The 21039-nt window shown below is 55.9% G+C and overlaps 1 protein-coding gene and 1 long non-coding RNA gene across 6 annotated transcripts in view; both read right to left on the minus strand.

The window, feature by feature from the left end:
* Window positions 1-21039, minus strand: part of TTLL1 (TTL family tubulin polyglutamylase complex subunit L1) — a 30919-nt gene that overhangs the window by 1678 nt on the left and 8202 nt on the right. For all 5 annotated transcript variants that reach the window (XM_060656164.3, XM_078449377.2, XM_060656161.3 and 2 more), the window contains 8 exons: window positions 20151-20267; window positions 14318-14526; window positions 13468-13648; window positions 12699-12833; window positions 11999-12107; window positions 7108-7251; window positions 5054-5140; window positions 3218-3381 (listed from right to left, as the gene is read on the minus strand). In XM_060656164.3, coding sequence (XP_060512147.1) covers window positions 3218-3381; window positions 5054-5140; window positions 7108-7251; window positions 11999-12107; window positions 12699-12833; window positions 13468-13648; window positions 14318-14526; window positions 20151-20263 — 1142 coding nt within the window. In that variant the 5' untranslated portion in view covers window positions 20264-20267. The remainder of the gene's footprint in view (window positions 1-3217; window positions 3382-5053; window positions 5141-7107; window positions 7252-11998; window positions 12108-12698; window positions 12834-13467; window positions 13649-14317; window positions 14527-20150; window positions 20268-21039) is intronic.
* On the minus strand, window positions 298-2229 carry LOC144616861 (uncharacterized). The gene is made up of 2 exons (XR_013556618.2): window positions 1928-2229; window positions 298-1152 (listed from the first exon to the last, which is right to left on the minus strand). It is a non-coding gene; the product is annotated as an uncharacterized LOC144616861 (long non-coding RNA).

Here is a 21039-nt window from a genome sequence, read left to right on the forward strand (position 1 = left end):
GGGCGGGTGTGCAGTGAGAATGTGCTGAATGATGGGGTGGGGGGAGACCCACACAGGGATTACCAGTCTCACTGTGCATTTGTGCTGGTGTGTGCAGCTTGCAAACCTGACAGAAACAAGCATTTGGCAAGCAGCTGGCATCTGGGACGAGCTCTTCCCAGGGGCGGGATGGCCCCCGATGGAGCTAACGTGGAGGAGAATCATGCAGGAGGGTTTTCAAGGGCCCCCTCCCATTCTAGCAGGCTTTCCTCCTGGCTTTTTTTTTTTTTTCAGTTGACTTATTTTGAGAGAGGGAGAGAGACTGAGAGAGAGAGCTCGCACAGCAGGGGAGGGACAGCGGGAAAAGGAAAGAGAAAATCCCAAGCGGGCTCTGTGCTGTCAGCTTGGAGCCCAGTGCAGGGCTCGATCCCACGAACTGCAAAATCATGACCTGATATGAAATCCAGAGTTGGTTGCCCAACCGACTGAGCCACCCAGGCGCCCCTCCCCCTGGCTTTTTGACAAGTGGATGGCCGTCATCGGCAGGGTTCAGGCAGTGTTTTGAGGCCTGTATACCCAGCACCTTCAGACCTGGGCCTGGAGGCCGCAGGTACAGGGGGCGGGGCCTCATGGCTTGAAGGCCAGGACGGCAATCAGGGCGACCAGAGCGCCTATTTCTGGGGGCCGGCGGCAGCAGCAGCCGTGTGACCTTGGGCAGTTAACTGGCACCCCGGCTTCCTCCTCCTCCTGCCGGCACCCCCGGAGGACCGCTGGGAGCAACACTCCAGGAAGGCAGAGCACCTAGCTGGGCAGGAAGCCGGGGCCCGCCCTCCTGCTGCGGGAGGGAGGCCGAGGCTGTGAGCCACAAACAGGGTCATCTGAAGCACGGGGAGCAGTCCTGAGTGGAAGCGTCTGGAACTATCAGCTCTGGGCTGGAGCCTTCCTTACGTGTGGGGCGGGGAGAGGGCAGCTGAGTGGGTTGGTGGGGGTAGGGGGGGTCACCTGTCTGTCTCTTCACCTAACCGCGGGGAGGCTCTGACCTCCGCATCTTCAACGGGGAGCAGAGTGTCTGCCACCCTCCCCCGCGGGCTCCCGGCAGCCCCGCCACCCACCACCCTGGGCTGGGAGCTCGCGGATCCGGGTCCCTCACGCTGCTGGCGAGAGGCAAGACTCCTCCCCACGCTCTGCCCCCACCTGTCTCAGAGGCTGTCGGGGCTCAGCCCCCCGTCTCCTCCACGTCACCCTGCACGTCCCTCGCTGCCACCCCCGGAGGCCCCGCACACGCTCCAGTCTGACCCCCCCCCCGCCAAACTCTTCCTTCGCGCCCTCAGATCTCCGTCGCCAGCAAACCCGAGTCCTCGGCCTCATCCTGGAAACGTCCCCTGCACCTTCCCGTGCTAAAACCTGGCTCTCCCTGAAGACGTTGCTTCCCTGCAGCCCCACCCGTAGGGGTGCTCTCTCTCCCACCCATCATGCCCCTGGGCCTGGAGTGAGCCCCGCTGGTCAAAACCTCCTTCCCGGGTCGGGAGGACCCACCACCCTCCTTGCACGGTTACCCAGAACCCTCCACGGCACTGCCCCTAACTGCTTAAGGCTCGGGCTCCTGGCTCACAACCCCGGCGACCGCAATGACCAAACAGAGGAGACCCCAGTTCCCTGACCCTGCGCCCCCTCCCCCCACGACCTTGTCCTCCCCCAGCTCAGACCATTCCCACGGCACCTGACCTTGTCCCGTTCAGCAACCGCCGTTCCTGCAAAACCCGGACCGCAGACGCTCACCCTGACCGCTCCTCTCCCGCTCGCTTCCCGGGCGTCCCCACCCCAGCGACTCCAACCACCGGGATCTCGGATCACCTCCCACCCCTCCCACCGTCCTCCTCTCTCGCCATCCTCCTTGCCTGACAAGCCCCCAGAGCGGCTCACTTCCCACCCTCTGCTCACCCTGCACTCGGACCAGGCAGCTGACCGTGGCTGGAGAAAACGGTCAAGGGCACCGAGCGCTCGCGCTTGAAGCTCCCCTCCGCCGCCCTTGGAGGCTCCACACTCTTGTCTGCGGAGCTGACCTTCCACCCTCCCCTGTACCACTCGCCCATCATCGACACCACGCAGGGCAGAGGCTCTGCGGTCCAAGCCCCCGCGCCCGCAGCGCCTCCAACTGGGGGCCTGGGACCTTGTGCTGCGAGAAGTTCACTACAAATTTCTTCCCTTGTTTTCTTGAAACATTAAACACACGTTTTTACTTTCACAGAAATACGTAACGTGAACCTGACACACGGGCCCCTTCCAGTTCGGGACGCTATCTCCCTTTTCTCTCCGGCTCCCTTCCACACCTCACGGCCCGTGGCGGCAGCATCCGTGTGGACAAGCCAATGCGCGGCCCTCCACGTTTCCGGGCTCGCCCACGCTCACGGAGGCAGCCCGACACACAGACATATGTCCACGCTGGTGGGGGGGGGGGGGGGGGGAGGCTGAGGCCGCTGCCCGTTTAACAAGGATTCTGGGATGCGCTTTCCTCCCTCAGCGTCCCCGGCCCCACGGCAGAGCTCCGGGGCCACGTGTCAGTGGCCACCCACTACCCCGTGGTACGAACGAGTGGTACTTCATGTATCCACTGCCCTCCTGACGCTGCTCCCACTTTTTGTCACTGCCGATGGGCCACACCACCTCTCTAAACCTTTGTCTCCGCATGCCTAAGGTGGAGCTAATGACGACACCGACCTGAGGAGGGCTGGGGGAACGAAGCATGGGAACACGTGAGTCAAGCCCTTGGCAGTTTCTGGCATGTGGTCAGCCCTCAACTGCCTGCTACTATTGTTACCATTTCTTGTCTTTCCCTCTGCACCACAGCCCCACGCAAAAGGCGCACAAACTGAGGCTCAAAGAGTTGCAGAGTTCCTCAATGTCATACATCTCCAAGTGGCGGGGCCTGGGTGCGAGCTGGGCCCGGGGTGGGGGGGTGGAAGGTAAGCCACAGAGATCTCCTGTTCCCACCTTACAAGGTGCCCAGCATATGGCAAACGCTTCATGAATACTTACCAAACAAAAGGCCTAGACAAAGACCTTAGTTTAATACCCGTTTTTTCGCGACAACATGATCTATCCCGGAACACCGTTAGTAAAAGAAAGACTCAGCCCAAACAAGGCAAGTCCACACACAACCAGAAAATCCAAGCTGGGCCTTGCCACCCCTCCGTCTGACACACACGAGGACGGCTGCCCGGTCCGCACGCAAACTTACAGAATTTCGTAATTGCCAAGAACTTCCTTCGGGGGTGATTTGTTCCATTTACAGTCTGGAATCTCGCCATTAGGGACTGCGATATTGAGGGTGTCATTGATCAGGTTATACTTAAGGATTCGGTCGTTGGCGGTGCTGGAGGTGAGAGACGGGGACGCGTTCACCTACGAGAGGAAAGGAATCACTCTTCACGTGGATCACTGGCTCCTTTGGCATGAAAACACACACTGCAGAGGAAAACGCGGGCTACCGCGCGTTTTAGGCAAAATTGTCAATTCGTCCCGTTAATGTATAGTATCTTCAGGCACCTCGTATAGGAAGCGTTTTAGGATCCTACTTTCATTCAGCTGTTAGATGAAATATAAAAAGTCAGACACAGGTTGGGATTACGACCTACAAATCGCTCAGCACACAGATAAAAATGTTAAGTGAACGCAGATCATAAACCTAACCTCCGTGTCTACCTGTGTAGACACTCTCCCCCAAGTATTGGAAGCCACTCAGAGCTTTGCTAGAATCAGCAAACCCAATTACCCTAAGTAGCATCGTGGGTTGAAGTAAAAAGTCATGTGTCCCCGGGGCGCCTGGGTGGCTCAGTTGGTTAAGTGTCCGACTTCGGCTCGGGTCATGATCTCACGGTTCGTGGATTCAAGCCCCACGTCGGGCTCTGTGCTACCAGCTGGGAGCCTGGAGCCCGCCTCTGATTCTGCGTCTCCCTCTCTCTCTGCCCCTCCCCTGCTCATTCTCTCTCTCTCTCTCTCTCGATCTCTCAAAAATAAATAATAAAGATTAAAAAAAAAATTAAAAAAAAAAAGGAATGCGTCCCTTCCGCTCCGCCTTTTAAGCAATCTCTACACCCAACGTGGGGCTCGAACTCACAACCCCGAGATCAAGAGTCACATGTTCCACCGAATGGGCCAGTCAGGCGTCCCCAGTGGGTCCCTTTTTGGCGAAGAGAGTAATACCTCACCAATAAAGCAATATTCTGACAAATGGAACCCATCTGATAAACGGAAGGTTAGTCCCCTAAGGCCTCTGAGGAGCTAAGCAACGTCAGGAGTCCTCAGGTTAAAATGCACGGACTGTGTGGAGAGTCGCGCAGGCCCTCAGTCACCAGCTATTTACTCCACTTCAGGCACAGCTGTAATGACCTTGGTTAGCTGCTTCCTCAGGCCACGGCAGAGTGGAGGCAAAAACCTGCAAGTTACTCGGGTTTCTCCCAAACAGTCAGGCTGTGTCTTCGTGCTGCTGGTAGGGTATCTAACGTATACAAAGGGGCTGCATGAACCTCAGGCGCCCTTGAAATTACCACTGTAGCATATCGTCATGCCCTAATTATCATAAATAGGCTACAATTAAGGTCTGTTATGTTAGAAGGAGTATTCGTCATATTCCCAATTAAGGTCCTGGCTCATCAAGGAAAGCTTGACTGCCATTCAAGTGACTCGCTTTCAAATGGAAAAAAAGGGCTCTGTAGCGCAATGGCTAGCGCACTGAACTTCTGAACGGAAAACCAGAGCACGTAAATATTTTACACACGCGTCTGTCGATCTCTCTACATATCTGTGTGTATCTCTGCACACGCGGGTTGGACGGCGTAAGAAGTAACGTGGGGAGTGCTATTTTGGAAGTTTGCTCCCTGATAACCTGACTCTTCCGGCAGCTTCCTGCAGGGGCGGCTCCCACTGTCCACCATCAGCAAACTTGTCCGACCTGCCCGTCTGTCCCCGTCACCTTCCAGAGCCTCACGTGCCCTGGCCCTGCCGCCTGGCCTGAGAGACGGGGCAGAGGCAGCCGGGAGGGCGACCGGCCACACGCGCTCCTGCGGGCGGTTACCTCAATCAGCCAGGGCTTCAGCTTGTCGTCGATGATGATGTCATAGCCATAGCACTCGAAGCAGTGTTTGTCGTTGTTCATCACCGGCTGTAAGAAAGGAACTAGTGTCTTGTACAGCCAGCCTCGGGAGGGCCCGGCTGGGACCACCGCCCCGGACACACGGCAGGTCACGGGGCAGGACCTGCTCGGGGTCCCGACGTGACGTGCGGGGTCTCACTACCAAGATCAGTGCTCCCCACCTCCACCCCCAGTGCCGCCTCCCATCCTTCCCCGGCTCCTCCCACAGGGCCCAGACTCAGAAACCTCCCTCGGCCTCTGAGGGCACTTCCTGAAGCGATTACCGGTGTCTCCGGGTCTCACTCATCAGAGGCTTGATCAAAGCAACCATGTGTCTGCTGGCATGGGACTGTCCTCAGAGTGGACAGAAGCCCAGCTCCAGAGTCCAGGCCTGTGCAACCTCGTCACAGGCCCTTCTCAGGTCCTTAGGGATGCGGGAGCCAGGCTATGAACCTCTGTTCTCTTTGACAAGCCAATCCGTTTACTAAAAATTTGGGGACTTTCTTTTTAACTTTTTTTGTTCCATTTTTATTTTAAAAACTTTTAAATGTTTATTTATTTTTGAGAGAGAGAGAGAGAGACAGAGCATGAGCGGGGAGGGGCAGAGAGAGGGAGACACAGAGTCCCAAGCAGGCTCCAGGCTCTGAGCCGTCAGCACAGAGCCCGACGCGGGGCTCGAACCCACAGACCACGAGATCCTGATCTGAGCTGAAGTCCGACGCTTAACCCACTGAGCCACCCGGGCGCCCCTCTTTTTAACTTTCAATTCCACTTTATAAACTGTTCTCCAGGTACATAAAAAACCCTGCCAGCCGCTCGCTTACAGTGCAGGTCCCCAGGCCCCACCGAGGCTGCTTGGATGAAAACCTGTGGGAAGGCCTAGCAAGCAGCCATGTCACATACACCTGGGGACCCTGCTGTCCCCCACAGTGAGTAAAGCCCACAGACACAGCAGTGAGGCCTTTTCACACATTAGTGGGCGTGTGGACTCTACTTCAAATGCTGGATCTAGAACCAAAAACTCCTGAGGGGGACACAGGCCAGTCCAGCCTCACTCACTGGAGGAAAACTAGGCTGGGGGGGCAGAGGCTGGTTTCCCAGGGGAGTCAGTGGGCCCGCATCTCGCCGGAGAGCGGTCCTACCCCGGCCACTGCCCACACCACCGTCCAGGCAGCCTGTGCAGGACAGGAGGTTGCTAGCTCCCCCAGCCCCCACCCCACTGTCTCCTGGTTTCCCAGAGAGGCTCAGAGGGGCTGGGCATACACCCTCCAAGGGACGTGCCGCCTACTCTCCGAGCCGGGCCGAGTGCCCTCGGGTGTCACACCCACTGGGCCGGTCTGTTGGGAGCCCCCTCGGCAGGCCTGGGCCCCAATGCCTGTCCTGCGCTTCCCCACTCCGGGGCCGGGCCTCCGTTTTGCTTCTGAGTCGCGGGGTGATGAGCATCTGGGAGCCCACACGTGAAGCTCGGGGCACAGCCGCCCACGCACCGGTGGCCTGCTGTTTATTCCTTCCCGTTCCCTCAAAACTAGCCGCACACCTGCTTCGGCACGGCAAAATAAGACACCAACGGGGACTGCGAGCCAGCCAACGAGGAGCACGCTTGGGGCAACAGGGAGGTGGGTTTCCAGCATCCCGACGTCCATGACCCCACAGAGCGGGAGGCCTAAACTCGAGGAGGCCACCGCGAGTCCACCTCTGACCAGCAGCTTACGCCAAAACACGCCCCCTCGATCCGATGGCACAGACGGGCTGCGGGGGACACCGGCAGGACTCGCCTGGGCCGGCGGCTGCCGCGGAAGGCCCGGCACCCGGCACGCCCTGGGCGGCACCCGGCCGGAAGCTGGCCCCTCTCCCTCCACCAAGCTGCCCCCGCCTCTGGCAGACGCGTGGCCACGAGGGAGGTGGGCCCGTAAAGACGAGTCTCCGTGGCCAAAGAACCAGCATCCCTCCCCGCCCCACTCGGCGGCTCCCAGGCCCGACCCCCGCCCTTCTCTCACCGCCACGGCCTTCAGCGACTGCACGACGATCCAGTGGATCTCGTCGAACAGCTTGCCGGTCACCTCCTTGCCTCGGGTGCTCTCCAGGTAGAGCCGCAGGTTGTTCACCGTCCACTTGCCCCCGTGGATGTGGTTGTAGTCCTCCTGGCGACGGGAAAGGACACGGGGCCCCAGGCAATGCACCCTGAGGACCCCAGCACTTGCTCTCTCACCCTAGAACGGTGCTGGGTGCTCCTGCCCCGTGAGGACCTGGACCTCCTATACGGGGCTTGGTTTCAAATACCCACCTCTGGGCGCCTGGGGGGCTCAGTCGGTGCCCGACTTTGGCTCAGGCCGTGATCTCACGGTTCGTGAGTTCGAGCCCTGCGTCGGGCTCTGTGCTGACGGCTCGAACCTGGAGCCTGCTTTGGATTCTGTGTCTCCCTCGCTCTCTGCCCCTCCCCCGCTCATGCTCTGTCTCTCTCAGAAATTTAAAAAAAAAAAAATTAAAAAAAAATTAAAAAAAAAATAAAATACCCATCTCTGGGCGCCTGGGGGGCTCAGTCGGTTAAGTGCCCGACTCTTGGTTTCGGCTCAGGTCACGATCTCAGGATTCACGAGTTCGAGCCCCGCATCGAGCCCTGTGCCAACAGTGCCGAACCTATTTGGGATTCCCTCTCCTCTCTCTCTGCCCCATCCCACTCGTGCTCTCTCTCAAAATAAACTTGAAAAAAATAATAAAAAAAAAAAGAAACACCACCTCTGTAGTTCACTCATAATTAGCAATTCATACCCTGCAATGAGGGTGGAGTATGTCACTCAGACCCCCCTTCAAGATCAAGACACTCCCTCTTCTGGCGGAGACCCTCGCTGGGAGCTGCCCTTGGCTAAGGGGAGCAGAACAGTCCAAGGTCACGCCCGCCCCAGCGGCCCGTAGCCCGTGACGGGCTGATGCCAGGGAATCTCGGCCCCTGCTGCAGCTGCGCCCCAGCTCGACCCTCCCTCTGCCCTGTCCTCACCCCCCTGCCCTCCCCATGTTGCCCCAGCAAACCCCCCATGCATTCATTTCTGCCTCCGAGTCTGCTTCCAGAGAACCCAACCTGAGACAGGCCGGTGCCGGGCACCGTGGTCCGAGAGCACCACACAGCCGGTCACAACATCCCGTCTGCGCGAAAGAGGACTCGGGCTCGGGGAGGTTACCTGACCTGCCCAGGGTTCCACGCAGGCTGTGAGGGAGCTGGGACCCGAGCCTGGCTTTCCCACCCCCCATCCAGAGCGCTCTCTATTTCTCTGACTCTAAACATGAAATCTCTACCCCACTCCTCTTTTTTGGGAGGCAAAAAGCTAAAAATCCCGAAGTACATCTGGAGGTTGTGAGGCTAGGTTTCACTCTCCTAAATAAAAAGGTGAGAACTTTTGAAAAGAAATGAAAAGAAAACCAGCCTAAGAAAGGACAAACACCACCGACTCAAAACGGACTTGGGTTTCATAGAAAAACAGAATTAACCACGTTAAAAAACATACCTTTGAGGTCAGAGACACACTTACACATCAGTTTCACTTAGATACCTTAAAAGACGAGCTACCCAAGCATGTTCACCTCAAATGGTCTCTCTAATAACTCAGTGTCTGTACCCCAAAAACAGGGACTCGGAGAAGTTACAGGGAAACCAGGCTACCTGCCCACCCACACCTTTCTTTTTCCAGTTACAGATTCTTACTAGCAAGAAAAGTTTACTTAAAAGATAAAGTTCTAGGGGCGCCTGGGTGACTTAGTCGGTTAAGCGTCTGACTTCAGCTCAGGTCGTGATCTCGCGGTCCGTGAGTTCGAGCCCCGCGTCGGGCTCTGTGCTGACGGCTCAGAGCCTGAAGCCTGTTTCAGATTCTGTGTCTCCCTCTCTCTGACCCTCCCCTGTTCATGCTCTCTCTCTGTCTCAAAAATAAATAAAAACATTAAAAAGAATTTTTTTAAAATAAATAAACATTATAAGTTCTAGACATACAAAGCATACACAGCAAAACACTGTCTTCCACAAGCACAGACCTAAAAAGCGAGGAAATGTGTCCTGCTGTTAGGACTGTAGCAACACTAGTTTATCAGATTTACTCCAGGACACTCTATCAAATCAATCTGCAAACACTGCCCATGTCGGGATGCACCCCTGATCTTTCCATCCCCTTCTCTGCCTGCTGGATTGATCCCGCCTCCTGGTGCCCCCCGCCCCACACTCCTGCACCCCGTCCGCAGCCCTGCAGCCTCCCTTATCATCAGCCTTCTGTGATCTGCCTCCCCTGCTGGTCTCTGAGCCTCCTGAGGGCAGGCTGTCCAAGGGCATCTCTGTCCCAGGTGTCGGGCTATGCTCTGCACCCAGGGACACTCGGGAGATGCAGCCGTCGACTGCTTGACGTGTCAGCGTCCCGTGTAACATCTGTCCTTCGTGCGATTCTGAATCGGAGCCACGTGAGGCTACCAGTAAGTAGTCTCCTCAGAGGAAGGACTTCCTCACGTTAAAAAGCTAAGCATTTACCAACAGAACCGACAGGGACGGCACAGAGGCTTCTGGAACACTGCGGCAATGCCAAGGTAAGGTCCTGCCTCTGCTCTCTCCTTCCACGGGTTAAAAAAAAGTGACTTCTGTTTCTTATTGATGCAGCAGTGACTCAGCTAACTGGTGTCCTGAGAAGGCCCATCAAATGGAGCCCTCCCAATGTCAGTGTGGCCCTGCAATCCAAGGGGGGGTTGGGGCAGGCCAACATATTCTGCACTGTCCTCAGAGAAACCAAGAGGACTGGAGGCCTGTCACTGGCCACACCCACACCACTGGCCACACCCACACCCAGGCCTCACTAACTTGGCTACAAAGGGCCTGATGTCATTGCTCAGCTTTCTCCAAACGGCTGCGTCCCCTGAAAACTCATTTTCCCAATTCATTTTTTTTCAAGATTTTATTTTATTTTTTACATTTTTTTCATGTTTATTTATTTTTTGAGAGAGAGAGAGACTCAGAATGTGAGCGGGAGAGGGGCAGAGAGAGAGGGAGACAGAGAATCCCAAGCAGGCTCCAGGCTCCGAGCTGTCAGCACCGAGCCCGACACGGGGCTCGAACCCACGAACCGTGAGGTCATGACCTGAGCTGAAGTCGGACGCTTAACCGACTGAGCCACCCAGGCACTCCAAGATTTTATTAAGTAATCTCTACACACAACGTGGGGCTCGGACTTACAACCCGGAGATCAAGAGTCTCACACTCCACTTACTGAGCCGGCCAGGCGTCTCCGTTGTTCCAATTCTTCTGAATAAAGTTCTGGCCAAGCCATCCTTTCTCCTCTAATCTTGACCATGTAACAGTGATGCTCAGAAGTTCGCTCCCAGGGAAACCCGAGGGACAGTGAACCAGAGTTGGCCTCACACAGAAGACCGTCAAGGCCCTCAGTAAATGGTGGCCGTTGTCATTTCATTACCAGCAAGGTAATGCCAGGGCTCTGTTTGCAGATGAGGAGGCCCAGGGAGGCCGTGTGACTTGCCCAAGTCACACAGAGAGAAGTGACAGACGGGGGACTGAGCCCATGCTTCTCTGAACAAAGCCTTCAGTAGGTGACTCAGAAAAGCTTGGTTTGGGGGCGTCTAGCTGGCTCAGTCAGAAGAGCATGCCACCCTTTTTTTAAAATATTGTTTTTAATGTTTATTTGTTTTCGTAGGAGAGAGACAGAGCCTGAGTGGGGGAGGGCCAGAAACAGAGATGGAGACACAGAATCCAAAGCAGGCTCCAGGTTCCAAGCTGTCAGCACAGAGACTGACCCGGGGCTCAAACCCACAAACTGCAAGATCATGACCTAAGCCAAAGTTGAATGCTTAACCAACTGAGCCACCCAGGTGCCCCAAGAGCATACAACTATTAATCTTGGGGTCATGTGAGCCCCACAGTGGGCACAGAGATTACTAAAACAATAAACTTAAAAAAAGAAAAAAGAAAGAAAAAGAAGCTTGTTTTCTATCAATGCTTACCCTCTTTCCACTCAAATTATACAAAAAGGACCAGGATACTCAAGGCCTCCAATCAAGCAAGATCCAAACAGAAGAGTCTTTCATAAAGAAATGAGACCTTCAGAACATTTTTGTTAGGACCAGATTAAAGCCCCAAAGCCCACACAGAACCGACAAGGTCCTGGGGCCCGGCCTCGCTGGCCTCACCAGGTACCTCTAACTCCACCACCCTCGGTCTGGGGGCTCCAGCCACCCTGGCCATCTCTCAGCTCCTGCAACGCTCCTTCCTGCCACGGGATCCCGGCACAGGCTGTACCCTCTGCTAGAACGTTCCTTTCCCACCTCCACCCGGGTAACCCCCGCTTATACTTCAGGTCTCTGCTTGAGCATTTCTGCACACGGAAGCCTTCTCCGGCCACCTGGACCAGGGACTTCATTCCATGCTCTTCCGGATCTGCGTCCCCTAGCTTGAGAGCACGCGGCTCAGTTTGTGATGACACATTCACCAGTGTGATTACTTGACGGCCGTCTTCCCCTACGGGCCAGGCTCCGTGAGTGGGGACCATCAACGTAGCCCTGGCACTCAGCACGAGACCAACCCAGACAGGTGCTCAGGGAGACTTTGCTGAACGAACGGCCACGCAGGAGCCCTCTCGTGAATCCTTCCGCCACCCCCATGAGGGGGGTAACAGGATCTCCTTTCACAAATGGAGAAACCGAGGCTCCGAGAGTTCCAACTGACGTGCCCACGGCCACGGAACCAGAAGGGCTGATGTGCCAGATCCTTAAAGCTCCCACTCCTCACGAGTGCCAGGGCATCTGGAATCCGGCTCCCGGACCCGCTTCGCCCGCGCACGCAAAAAGAAGGAAAGAGAGACCCACAAAAGCAGCCCATTTCCGTAAGCTCCAGCGAAGGGACGCACTCACCCCGTGCTTCTGGATGGCGACGTTGGTGAGATGAACAAACATGTTGTCCAGCTCGCTGGTGCTTGGGGTGTACTTCACCGTGCAGAAGCGGCAGAATCCAAGTTTATACCTGCGTGGGAATTCAGACCGCGTCAGCACGCTGAGGAGAAGCACAGATAAGACCAAACACTTTGTTCTCTTACAAGAGCCGCTTTTTGGAGCATCTGGGGGACTCAGCCGGTCAGGCGTCCGACCTCGGCTCAGGTCAAGATCTCACGGTTCGCGGCTTCGAGCCCCATGTCGGGCTCTGTGCTGACCGCTCGGAGGCTGGAGCCTGCTTCGGGTTCTGTGTCTCCCTGCTCTCTCTGACCCTCCCCTGCTCACACTCTCTCTCTTTCTCTCATAAATAAACATTAAAAAAAATAATAATAGAAAGACCTGCTTTTTGATTCAGGCCGTTAAAAGAGCTGCTTTTTCATGTTTTACGGTTCTTTTCTTCGAACGGTCACGCTAAGGTACAATTCCTAGGCCACAGGACTCCCCCACCTAAAGCGTATGACGCGGTGGTTCTCGGTATCCTGAGATTTGCAGGGCCACTACCACGACCGAGAAACCCTGTGACCGCCAGCAGTCACCCCCCACGCCGCTAATCTACTTTGTCTCTGAAGGGCTGCGTCTCGTGAGCTGCCGACCAACAGGACAAAACCCCAGCGACTCTCACATGTAACAGCGCAGTGGGCGGTACGTAGACACCAGCACATACAAGCGCAGGTCAAACTTCCTCCCGCCGATCAGCAGCGGGTTGTTAATGTACAGGGAGATCACGTAGGCCTCCTTGGTGGACTGGGTCACAAACCTAAGGGCGGCGGAGACGGTCAAAATTAGATGGCAGAGTCCAAAGGCCCCCGTCGCGTCGGGGGAGAAGACGGCGGTGAGCTGGCGTCCACGCGGGAGCCCCCAAGCCTGAGACCCCGCCCCAGAGGACAGTGCCAGCAGCCCCTCCCCCCGCCCCGGGAACCCACCAGGGAAGTGCTCCCTGCGCCTGACCCACCTGGGGGCCGGCAACGTGCACTCAAACTTCAGTGCTCCGCACAGGGAGAAGGTGACCCTGCCACGCCCGGGAACGGTGAGCCACCAGCCCTCCGGGAGAGAACCACCTCCAGCATCTCTGTATAGTTCAGGACCCGCAGAGGCAGGGCGGGCCCCAGACAAAGCCGCCTGGCCTGGTATCTCAGTTCTGGGGAGCCCTCGAACGCTGGGCAGAGACCTGACCTGACGCGGCCTCGCGCTACCCCTGTCGCTGATCACAGACACTCCCGTGTTCGCCTGTCCCATCCCCGTCTTGCCCCCGTGATGGTGCTGCTACCGTCCCCAGTTTACCCAGGTGAAGCATGTAAGCGTCCACAGAACAAAAGGTCCTCAGACGGTAAGTGTAGACAGAGATTCAGACCCACACACCCTGGGCCCTGATCTTAAGCAGGTGCACTCACGAAGATGTTTTGCTGTCCCGGGACCACTTTTTGATCTGCGAGAGCTTGTTGATCAAAAAGATGCCCTTTCCCTGGGCTTTGCCACAAGGTTTCATGATCCAGGTGCTGGAGGGGCTTTTCCTGAACTCCTCCACGAACAGGTTGTAGTCCGCGGGCAGCATGTAGGTGACTGGAACAAAGTCTGCAAGGTGAAAAAGAGGACGGCGGCGGGTGAGCTAGCCCAACAGCGGCCACGGACGGAAACACACTGCCACGGCCTTCCCGGAGGCTGCTTCGTGCCCTCTGCCCCAAGCCAGCGTCTGAAGATCAAGGCCCTGTGCCGTTCAATCCCCGTCCAATAACCTCATTGCCCGTGTGCTAAGCGCTTTACAAACCTGTAATGCCCACGGCAACCTGTTGTCATTCCCATTTATCAGATGAGGAAATGGAGGCCCAGAGAGATTGGTTATACAATTTTTCCCAGGTAGGTAAAAGGATTCTGGAACTATCCGGCAGGCCAGCCCACCAGATGGAACAGGGACACGCCGTGCCCCCTGGGAACAGCCAGATGCGGTAGTGACCGTGAATCCCAAAATGCAGCTTGCAGCTCACGCCGTTTCCCTCCATCCACACACCGGGGACACTCTCTCCCTCGCATGCACCACATTCCCTGGGCACCCATGGAAACTCAGATCCCAACGTGAGCCCCAGCCTGCCCATTCCAGACACACGTGGAATGAGAGAGGCGCCTGTCACAGCTGGCACGAACATGTTCACCCACCAAAGCCAGCCGTAGCCATCCCGGTAGCTCGTGTGACTAAGGCACTCTAGGATTCATTTAACACACGAGCCCAGTGAAAAAGGCACAAACCCAGATAGAGGTATTTCCCGTTTTCATCTTTTTCTGCCAGAGGACTCCCTTCTTTCTCCAGCTCCTTCCTGTATCTTTTAATATTCTTCACCATCAGATCCTTCCGGGTCAGTTCATAGTGGTTCGGAAAATGGTTGACTATTTGATCATCTGAGAGCCGATAGCCAGTTTCGACACTAAAAACGTTTCGGATGGTTTGCACACTCATCCTAAAAGAGAAGCACAGAAGGGACGTGCAGGGCGAAAGCTCAGAGGAGGTCCCCGTGGTGGCAGTTCTCATTAAAGCTCGCGACCAGAAGGGCTGGCCTGTTCCCTGAGTCCCAGCCCCCAGACCCGGAGATGCCCGGGCCACAGCGGCACAGCGTTGGGTCTGGTGACCGGCTGTGACCTGAACCTGAACTGAGGCAGGAGCACTTCTGAGTCCGTCTAACAGTGGGCGGTGTCATTGCCCAGCACAGAGAAGATGCTCGATAAATGCTTACTGATGAATCAATGATACCATTGACTGCTGATTACAAACTAATGAAAAATGGCCTCCTTCAGACTCTGAAATCCGGAAAATCATTTACACAGTATTTGCACCCAAAGTCAAGAAGCACCCGGACCCCTTTAAACCAAAATCACAGGGCAGGGGCGCCTGGGTGGTGGCTCAGTCGGTTAAGCGTCGGACTCCTGGTTTTGGCTCAGGTCATGATCTCACGGTTCGTGGGTTTGAGCCCTGCATCAGGCTCTGGGCTGACAGTGCAGAGTCAGCTTGGGATTCTCTGTCCCTCTCTCTCTGCCCTTATCCCGGTTGCGTTGTCTCATCTCAAAACAAATAAACTTAAAAAAAAAAAATCACAGGGTGATTTAAGGGCTCTGGGTCATATTCTTGTAGAAACCGATGACAGGCCTGCACCCCAGTAAATGAGGACAGTTGAAAAAGAAATTGATTCCCTCTAATCCTCTAAGAAACCCAGCCTCCCGGACACACCCCTCCACCCTACCAGCCCCTCAGAGAGGCAGGGAGGGTGGGAGGGAGGGAGCAGGAAGGACTGGACTGGCACTCACAAGGGAGCCACAGGCAAGGCAGGCTGGCATGGCTTCTTGCTCTAGGCCCCCACCCCACCCCACCGGGGCGCCAACCTACAGAGGGCCCCAAGCACCCAAAGGGTCTCTTCTGATTCTATGATCATTAGAATGATGGGAGAGTTTTCAAACTTTAAATTATGAAAGAGCTCAACCACAAGCAAAAGCAGAGAGTAAAGTGTGAGAGAACCCATTGCTCGCTTTAGGGGCTGCAACCAGGCACCCGGTCTTGTCTTGATTGTACCCCACTTGTGCCCCACGGCACTGGCTGATTTGGAAGCAATTCCCAGACACGATATTCCAACCAAAATGCTCCTGTAAGAATGTCTAACAGTTACGGACTTCTTAATATATGATATCCTACTGGGGCGCCTTGGCTCAGTCGGTTGAGCATCCGACTTCAGCCCCACGTGGTTCATGAGTTCGAGCCCCACGTTGGGCTCTGTGCTGATGGCTCAGAGCTTGGAACTTGCTTTGGATTCTGTGTCTCTTTCTCTCTGCTCCTCCCCCACTTGTGCTCTGTCTCTCAAAAATAAATAAATGTTAAAAAAAATTTTTAAAGAGAGATACGATATCCTACTTCGCACTGCTGTCACAACTAAAAACAAGCAGCAGTGATTTCTGAATATCATCAAATATTAATCAGTGCTCATATTTCCCAAGTCATCTGATAAGTATTTTTAGAGCTTGTACAGATAAGGGTCAGGCCTTCTGATGAGTTGTTCTCTCTCTCCCGACTCGTTTAACCTACAGTCTCCCTGCTTTCTTTTTCCCTAGGCCATCTGTTTCTGGAGGACCCTGGGCCACTTGCCTTCTAGGTCCTCACATGCTTCTTCCTCAGCCCAGTGCCCTGGCTCCCGTGCCACCTGAAAATCAGGAGTCAGACCGCAAGGCCTGGGGAGCTGCAGGTCCGTTTGGGGCACACCTACAACTGGGCCCGCCACACCGAAGTGCTCGTCAGCCCTGAGCTCAGCGGCTCCCATACTGGGCGGGCCTAGACCCTTAGGTCATTAGGGGCGACGAGATGGTGATCCTCTGCTTGCATTTCTTGTTCATGTGTCAGCAGGAATATCTCTACAAGGAGAAATGTCCCTTCATCAACAATCTGGATACCCCAAAACACAGCTCATAGAGGAAAGACTAACTAAATGCTTGATTCTTGCCCTTTATTGGTTTTCAAGATAATGAGCTGCTTCCCTACCGCTCTCGGGTATGTGATGATATATTCTGGGTACCTCTTACTGCAAAGCAAGGTGCCTGGTGTTAGCAACTTAAGACAACAACCATTGCATCAGATCTTGTGGTTTTGTGGATCAAGACATTTTTTTAAATTTTTTAATCTATTTATTGAAAGACAGAGAGAGAGAAAATGCGTAAGCGGGGAAAAGACAAAGAGAAAGGGAACGAGAGAGAGAATCCCAAGCAGGCTCTGAGCTGTCAGTGCAGAGCCTGACGTGGGCCTCGAGCCCACAAACCGCGAGATCATGACATGTGCCGAAGTTGGATGCTCAACCCACTGAACCACCCAGGTGTCCCTGTGGACCAAAATTTTGGGCAGGGCTCAGGCGAGCCTGCCTCTGCTCCATGTGGCACAGACCGAGGCCACTCGGTGGTATTCAGCCGGAGGATGACCCCATTTGGAGGGTCCAAGAAGGCGTCGTTCGTATGTTTGGCACCTTGGTGGGCACGGCTGGAAGGCCAGGAGTGGCTGTAACTATCACACACAACACAGCTCCTCCAGCCAGAGAGGCCCAGGTAGCCAGGCTTCTCACGTGGCAGCTTGGGGCTCCCACAGACGGTTCCCATAAAGGAAGGGGAAGCTGCTAGTTTCTTAAGGCCTGGGCCCAGACCCATCTCACCTTGGCTCTGCTTTGGCCAAAAAAGAGGCAGAAGCGATGGCGTGTTGCTTCTGAGACTAGCACCGAGAGGCCTTGAGAGCTTCCACCCTCCCTCCTGGACCCCGACCGCCCCAGGAGGGCAAGCCCAAGCCAGCTGGCTGGAGGGCCACGAGAGATCTGTGGTGAGAAGGCACTGTGGTCCTGGCCAACGGCATCCAAGACCAGACAAGCCCCAGCTGGACCCCCCAGGTGACAGCAGGGGAAGCCCAGGCAGGATCAGCTAAGTCCTGCTGGACCAAAGGAACCGACCAGCCAAACCGATAAATGTGCGTGCTATGCAAATGGTTGTTTCAAGCCTTAAGTTCTGTGGTGTTTGTTACACGCCATCAATCTGGCAATCGCTGATTAATGCATCTCCCTAGCGCAGCCCTGACTCCCATGTTTCACGTGCTCCTACTTCCTGCCCTATACTCAAGCTGTGATCAGAACACAGATACAGTTTCATAATAGGTTTTTCTTCAGATTTTTTGTTATACGATTTTCCAAATTGCTTTATAATTGTCCTAATTATTTTCAGGGCTGCACCATAATCCACTCGGTTAACTTGGTTACCTTTTCCTAACCATCTGACATTTAGTTGTTTCCGGTATTTTACCCTAAGCAATTTTTTTTTTTTAATTTTTTTTTAACGTTTATTTATTTTTGAGACAGAAAGAGAGAGAGCATGAACGGGGGAGGGTCACAGAGAGAGGGAGACACAATCTGAAACAGGCTCCAGGCTCTGAGCTGTCAGCACAGAGCCCGATGCGGGGCTCGAACCCACGGACCGTGAGACCATGACCTGAGCCGAAGTCGGACGCTTAACCGACCGAGCCACCCAGGTGCCCCTTTACCCTAAGCAATTTTTAAGACTCGAGGGTACACAGAGTGCTTAGGACAGGAGCTCTTAAGGCACCAAAGAGCCAAAGTTACACAGTTCTGCTCTTTTCTCTCTCTGTCTTGTGAAGACTGGCTCCAAGATGCTTCTTCCGTGGTAGGAAGCCGGGAGTCGCTTGACACCCTCCCCAGCGCCGATTAATTACCCAGAGAAGCCAAAAGGGCTCGCTGAGAACTGGCTAAGCCCATGGCACAGAGCCGTGGGACGCAGAGCGTAAGTACCAAACTCTCTTCTTTCAGAGCTCCCATGAAGCAGGGCTCTGGCTACATTATTTCGCTCTACCTTCGAGGACGTGAACCCGATGCCAAAGCCCACACAGGGGCTGCACTTCTCTACCAGCCTCTCCCCGTCTGCATTCCATGCTCCCCCGCGGAAACTGGATCGTGGTTTAGAGCACAGGTAATCCTCGGCTGCCAGGGGAGCAGAGAAAGGGTCATCCCCGCAGTGGCTGCTGGAGATGGAAGCGGGCTGCCAGTCTACACCGCACCTGGGCCAGGGCCGGGCTCTGGGAGGCTGGGACAAGCCAGACAAGGTCCTCACTGTCATCGGGTTCACAGCAGCGCAGAAAGACGGGACAGGCGGGGAAATGCCAAATCCTGGCACGCGGCACTTGCTGCACAGCACTGAGGGGAGCCGCCTGGGAGGCTGGAGGGGCACAGGTGGCTTCCAGGGCAGGAGGCTCGAGGAGTGGTGTGCGAAGGCCAGCAACCGCTGGCCGCTATCACATGCCACATGCTCTGTGCTTTACTGACTCATTCAGGCTTCCGACAGCTGCGTTTGAAGGGAGAGGTCAAGTCCTCTGCTAAGGGCCACGCAGGCAGCAGCGGGGGAGCCAGGGTGTAAAGCCAGGCACGACTTGGCTCCAGCGTCCGGACGTCTAACCGCCGGATGCGTGGCGTCCCCGAAGGATGGGCCGAGGAGGCAGAGAGCACCGCCCGTCCTAGCGGGTCGGCAGGGGAAAGCGTGCCGGCTGCTGCACTGGGGCGTGGGGGGGAAGGAAGTGGCTGGAACAGGAGGGAGTGGGTCTCAGGGAGTGGGGGACGCATAGGGTAAAAAGGCCTCCGGAGACCCACCAGCTCCCCTCCCTCAAAGGTTCGCTCAGGGCTCCGGGCCCGGGAGCTGCGGAGGATGGGGCCCGGCGAGATGACCACGGATCTGTGTTCGGGCGCACGACCCTGCCAGAGGGTGGAGGCCGGCTTGCAGCGGGGAGCACACCAGGCCCGGACAAGGGAGGACACGGGACCTCAGCCCACGAGGAGGGGGAGGCGGGGCGGGGGCAGAAGGCGAGGACAGCTCCCAGCTTTCTGGCTGGAAGGAACACCACCGGGGAGTCAACACCAAACACACTGCTCTCCCGTTCGTGCGTCTCCCTCGCTTTTCGGTTGTCGTTAACCAGTCCAGCCAGCGCCCTCTGCCCTGCGAGAGGAAGCAAGGGAGGCACAGGCCCCTCCCCCACGGTCCCCTTCCCCAGCGCCGGGCAATAAGGCACTGACTGGCACCGCCAGGAGGGGCCTCTGGCTTCTCACCCGACCCCCCACGGGATTCGCCAGGCCGGGTTGTGCAGAACCGTCCTGGGACTTCTGACGCCAGGCTGGTAAACGGGAGTGTGAGGGCACCCCGCAACGCGTGCTCCCAAAGAGCTTGGGATGAAAGATGTGTCGGGGGGGGTGCCCCTCTGAGAACACAGCCTGTGCCTGGGCTACCGCCATTCACAAGACTGGTAAGAAGCCTTCAGGGGCGCCTGCGCGGCTGAGTCAGTTGAGCGACTCTTGATTTCCGCTCAGGTCATGATCTCGCGGTTTGTGAGACCGAGCCCTAGGGTCGGGCTCCGTGCTGACAGCGCACAGCCGGCTTGGGATTCTCTCTCTCCCTCTGTCTCTCCCCCATGCGCACCTGTGCACGCTCTCTCTCAAAAACAAATGAAAATAAATGTTAAAAAAGAAAAAAGCAGGCTTCGGAAAAACAATCAACTCCTGCTTTTCGTACTTACCAGTAGAAGTTCCAGTCCTCGTTTTCTGTCACTTGGACCCATCCTCTCTTTTCAAAGTTATTTATCAGCACCGACTTCTCGATATCAGTGACCCATTTCACTTTCCCTGCCATAATCCTGGAAGAAGTCAACTTGTTAGAGCTTTGAAACGGCAGTGGCCACAAGCTTCCCCTTCGCACATCCCAAGTTCGACCTGCTGGGCAGTGGTTCTCAGCCAGGGGCCACTCTGGCCCCCAGGGGACATCTGGCTGCGTCTATTTTTTTTTTTTAAGTTTATCTATTAATTTTGAGAGAGAGAGAGAGAGAGAGAGAGAGCAGGGGAGGGGCAGAGAGAGAGTGAGAGAGAGATAATCCCAAGCAGGCTCCACACTGTCAGTGCAGAGCCCGATGCGGGGCCCAAACCCACGAACCTCAAGATCATGACCTGAACTGACATCAAGAGTTGGATGCTTAACCGAGTGAGCCAGCCAGGCGCCTCTGGCCTCGTCTTTTGTTGTCACAACTGGGGGCAGGGAGGCTTCTGGAATCTAGTGAGTAGAGGCCAGGATGTTGCCCAATACCCTGCAGTGGACAGGACGCCCCCTCCCCCAGCCCCAAAGCAAGTCCCCCAGGCCAAAATGTCAACTGGGCCAAGACTAAGAGATCCTGGCCTAAGCGGGGGAGAAAGACAGCAATCGGATAATCGCCACCCAGTGTACATCACCACTGTGACAGGAGCCACGAGGCAGGGACAGCACTGGGGCTGTGAGAGCCACGGCAGGAGCTGCCCATCAGGGTGGCTGGGGAGAACCACCCTGAGCAGGAGGCCCTGGAGCTGACTTCCAAAGGGTGGGAGAGAGCGCCTAGCCCAGCGTGAGCACCCCCAGCGCCCCCAGCGCCCCTGCCTCCT

Source organism: Panthera onca, chromosome B4, assembly GCF_046562875.1.
Source record: "Panthera onca isolate mPanOnc1 chromosome B4, mPanOnc1 haplotype 2, whole genome shotgun sequence".
Taxonomy (NCBI): Eukaryota; Metazoa; Chordata; class Mammalia; order Carnivora; family Felidae; genus Panthera; species Panthera onca.